This window comes from Silurus aristotelis, assembly GCF_946808225.1.
Source record: "Silurus aristotelis genome assembly, chromosome: 14".
NCBI classification, from domain to species: Eukaryota; Metazoa; Chordata; class Actinopteri; order Siluriformes; family Siluridae; genus Silurus; species Silurus aristotelis.
The window spans coordinates 28,037,944-28,042,943 of NC_139587.1; the positions used below are offsets into that span (position 1 = coordinate 28,037,944).

Sequence of the window (5,000 nt, forward strand, 5' to 3'; positions counted from 1 at the left end):
TTTACACAATATCTCCCATGCTAGCATGAACCGTACCTGGGATTAGCCAGGCTACAAAAGCCTTTGCAAATTTCTAAAAGGTTTTTTGAATGCAGGACCCAAAGAACCCTGATATCCATCAACATTTACACTTTCTTCACGAGCATTTTAAACGTTTTATTTCTTCTCCTCAGCCTTCTGCTATGTTAAGAACTTTAAGAGAGTGTTATAGTTCACTCAGTTCCTCTTAGCAGTTTGTTTAGAGTCTGTTGAAAATGTCACATCCTCCCTGGTGTCCTCGCTCTAATGTTCATGCTGTGCTGTAGACAGGCCTGACCGCATGGCTTCCTGCTGCAAATCTGTAACCATTCACATTTTATCAAAAGATTGTGTACAAAGAAACCCGGCTCTCATGGGTCTCTTTTTCACTTCTGATACCACACTGTACTTCCCAAATACATATATTATATGGGACATCTGACATTTCCAACCTTCTCCAAACTGTTACCACAAAGTTGTACACACAATTGTGTAGGACGTCTTTGGATGCAAGAGCATGATATTTTGTCTTCACTTAAACTAGGAGACCCAAAACCTGTTCCAGCATGTCAATTCTCCTGCACACAAAGTTGAAGTGGAAGATCTCCTGCTATAAAGCTTCAAACCCTCACCTACATCAGTGCCTGACTTTACTAACACCCTTGTGGCTGAATGAATTTGCACAAATCTCAACAAAATCTAGTGGAACATCTTCCCAGAAGAGTGGAGCTCATTATAACAGTAAATGGAAACTAAATGTGGAATGAGATGTTCAAAATCCATTATAATCCTACAGAAAGAACAATGGGAAATGTCCATCCCTCCTGAGGTCCAATAACAAATAGTTGATGTTTCATTCTGTCTCGTCCAACCTCAGATCAGTTCCTCATAAATAGCATAACCTCCACACATCTTCTCGTCCCAGTTCTCCGTCTCTCCTCAGGGCCCCTGTATCCACTACAGAGACGAAGCTTAGAACTTCACCTTCTCAGGACGTTACTAAAGCGAAGGTTTCACAGCTAATTGCTGGTGACTGTGCTGGTGTTCTCGAGGGGACGTCTTTTGGAACTCCATCTGGAGGACACAGTGCAACTTTAAAGTATGTAATTAAACCTTAAGGACCACTCAGAGACCTTCGAGGGGGTTTCTTTAGGGACCTGAGCTCTAGCGAACGTGTTGATTCTGGTGATTGCACAGATGATGAGTCCTCTGCGGTCTCCTCCAGGTCTCAGGTGAGGTCCTCTTCTCACTTATGTTATAGCAGCTGAAATCAGTCCTTCCACTTACCAGCCTGTTGTTACGCAGCTTATGTTGCTGAGAAACTGCAAAACTCCTGCGTCATGAAGATTTCGGGAAACTTCTGTTTTCAAAACCATAAAACTGGAGACTCCTTACACCTTCTTATATCCTTATATATCTGTCGTACCCCATGAATGACCTGTTGCTATAAAAACGATAACAGAGCCGTATTACTAAACACCTTCTGACCAATCACAACGCAGCCTTCAGTAGCGATTAAATTGTGATTGAAACATTATCGATTGTAATTTGATGACATTATTTGAATACAGTATATTTCCAAAAGTTTGTGGACACCTGACCATAAGTTGGTATCTGCTTATTGAGCATCAGATTCCACATTTAGTCTCCATTCACTGTTATAGGAACCTCCGCTCTTCTGGGAAGATGTTCCAGGATTTGTGGAAATTCATTAATAATAATAATAATATATATATATATATATATATATATATATATATATATATATATATATATGAAATAAAATTGTGTGGTCTTGATGTGTGAGCGGGACAGGACATGGCTAAGCAGTGAGCAGATCAGCAGCGTTAGTGTTAGTGTGTAATCGCTGCCTCTAAAACCAGGTCAATGGGATTTGAAGGGTGAGTGACGATCTAGATATAGCGCATGCATACCTCTGCACGTTCACGCACACACACACACACACACACACACACACACACACACACACACACACACACACACACACACACACACACACACAAACACACACATGCCGGACTAGACATGTTAAATGGCATTTAAATTGCAGCGCTGTTTAGTTTTCAGTTCTGATTGGTCAAAAGGTTTTGATTAAATTTGTTCATTCTAATACAATATAGTTTCCACGGTAACGGTCACATGGAGTCGTACAGCTTTACCCATGGGCCACGTAAAATGTGACATTCTTTCTTTGAAAGAATATTTTTGCGTATCATGTGTGGAAGGAGTCTCCAGTGTCAGGGCTTTGTAACATTCAGAGGTAAAAGATGTAGCTTTACATTTTCTGTACATCTTCAAGATTTATTTGTAGAGAGACAGGAAACAGAGGCTGGTGGGGAAATGACTGTTTATACACATTATGTCCAAAAGGTTGTGGACACCTAACTATAAGATTGGTATGTTCTTTTTTGAACATCTCATTCCACATTGAGTCTCCATTTGCTGTTATAATGAGCTCCACTCTTCTAAGATGTTCCACCAGATTTTGTGAAGATTCAGTCAGCCACAAGTGTGTTCCCCATGTTCACTAAGAGCTCGATCGATTTTAATAGTAACGTAGCTGGGAAATGTTAGCATGCCAAAGCTAGTCAGCTAGTTAACAACATTCCTGAGTGATTTCCTGAGGGATTATCCTTTTGGTTTTGTGTCGTAATTTTGTTAACAAACAAGAATACACGTATAACCATAACGACAGGTAAGCTAGAAGCTAGTTATCTAAATGTATCTAAGACATACGATTGGTTCAAACCGTTTTTTAAGTGACATAACAACATTCACAACAATTAAATTCCAACACAGGACACATTTCAGATTTCACACGTGCTATTGATCGAACCTGTGCTTTCTCAAACACACACACACACACACACACACACACGCAAAATGTGTCACATTTTAATACTGGAGCTTTTGCTGAGGTATTTTTTTTAAGAGTGGAAACTTTCCACGAGAATGAATGGGAATAAACTGGGACTTTAAACAATTAAAGGTGAGCCTATAACAGGAAACTTAAATGTTGAAAAGAAATCTTGCATAATAATTTTGACCAAACAAAATGTTATAATTTGTTTTTGTATATGATACAGTTTATATAAATTATTTGCCACAAATTCCCATAAATTCTCATTAAATTCCCACAAACTCTCATACTTTCCTAGTAATTTTACCAAATTAGAATATTTCCAAAATTCCCAAGATGAAATTTGCGGAAATTTCTTTCTTTACAGAAGGAGTCTCCAGTACAAGATAAATAAATAGTACAAAATCCACAACTAAACCGTGATGTGGTTCCTAAATATGGAATGAGAACAAGGACCAAGCGAGTGAGCCAGAGCTCAGGCTAGCCGTAAATCAGAGTGCAGTAGAGGATTAAAAAGGCTGTATGTAATTTTTATAGGTTTTTCTAGCTTTATTACTCGCAGTAATAACACACACACACACACACACACACACACACACACACACACACACACACACACACACACACACCAGAGTAAAAACTAAAAATCCATCAGATGGAGGGTCAGGTGATTTTTTTAATCCTGCGATGTAAACTCTGCCCCCTACAGGTGATGAGTATAATGCAAAAACGACTTTTCACACTCACCTGGACAAAGCAATCTCAGCTTTCTGCTTTGCGATATCAGACGCTTTTTCTGCACCTTCGATGGCACGGTCGACCTTCTCCCGGATCTTGCTAGCACGTAACGGGATGAGATTCTTTCGTTTGCCGCTAACCAGCACGTTCTGCTTGTACTTCCCTTCCTCCTTGGTGCCGTCGGGGAAGGTGGTGCAGCCGTAGCCGTGGCGCTTGTTACTCAACCACTCGCCTTGGTAGCAGAGACCGTCCGAGCGTCGGCTCACACCGTAGCCTGCGCGCTTGTCGTTCCTCCACTCGCCCGCGTAGCTTTCTGTAGCTGTAGCATCCACGCCGTCGTCATCGTTGGCATCGTCGTTGGCATTGGAGCTGGTGGGCAGGAGCTCTCCTTCGGCCTCGCCCAGGCTGATGGTGGAGTTGACATCTGAGGCAGCAGAGCTCACCGTACTCATGGCCGCCTCGCTCCGGAACGAGCTCTGCTTGCTGCGCTGGCTGGCCAGAGAGCTCTTCGACTCGGACTTGCGCAAACGCAGTCCACTGAGCAGAGAGCGCCGGAAGAAGAGGCCTTTCTTTTTTGCTTTTAGAAGCTCAGCCTCACTGTGAGCCGTTAGGACGAAGCCACCCCGTGACACCGCCGGGCTAATGCCCCCTCCGGTGCCTGGCGTCCCCGCCGTGCCGTTACTGTGCTCCGAGCGCAGGGAGTTTATGGAGGTGCGCAGTGGAGAGCGGATCACGGCCGCCATGCCGTATGGGACGCTCTGACGGATGCCATATCCGTGTCGCATCCCACCAACCCACTGTCCCTGGTACGTACCTGCAGGAGAAAAACAAAAACATGGAAGGAAATCAGAAAGGGACGGATGTTACCTGATGATGTGCTTTCTACTAACGGAGATTTAGATTTAAATCTTCAGACAACATTTATGGCATTTGGCAGACACCCCTTATCCAAAACGACTAACAAGGCCCTTGTGCAAGGGCCCAGGAGTGGTAGCTTCGTGGTGTTGGGATTTGAACATCGATTTGAGCTTTATTGCATTTTACCAGTGTGTTTAAAAGTGTGTGTCTCAGTGCCCAGTGCTCGCACAAGTGAACTGCTCAAACATCTCAGCATGCTTCCATCGCTGCTTTAATGCTCACAAACACCTTAAGGATTAAACAGTGACATCAAAGGAAGCTGCTGTAGAGATCACACTTTGATTGCTTATATTATTGTGAAATACACTGTATTGATAAAAGTATTGGGACATCCCTATGTGGTTCTTCCATCTTCCGTCTGGTTGGAATATGTGGAAGATCTCCTGCTATAGAGCTCCAACCCTAATGTAACATAATGAATGTGAATGATGACTTCACTCATAAC

The 5,000-nt window shown here is 42.7% G+C and overlaps 1 protein-coding gene across 4 annotated transcripts in view; it reads right to left on the reverse strand.

Annotated features, from left to right (window-relative positions):
* The window catches only part of jph3b (junctophilin 3b), a 36,196-nt gene that overhangs the window by 13,188 nt on the left and 18,008 nt on the right, over positions 1-5,000 (reverse strand). For all 4 annotated transcript variants that reach the window (XR_014536740.1, XR_014536741.1, XR_014536742.1 and 1 more), the window contains exon 2: positions 3,647-4,451. Coding sequence is in view for 1 of the 4 variants with exons in the window: in XM_083561189.1 (XP_083417315.1) it covers positions 3,647-4,451 (805 nt within the window). In the remaining 3 variants the exon portion in view is untranslated. The remainder of the gene's footprint in view (positions 1-3,646; positions 4,452-5,000) is intronic.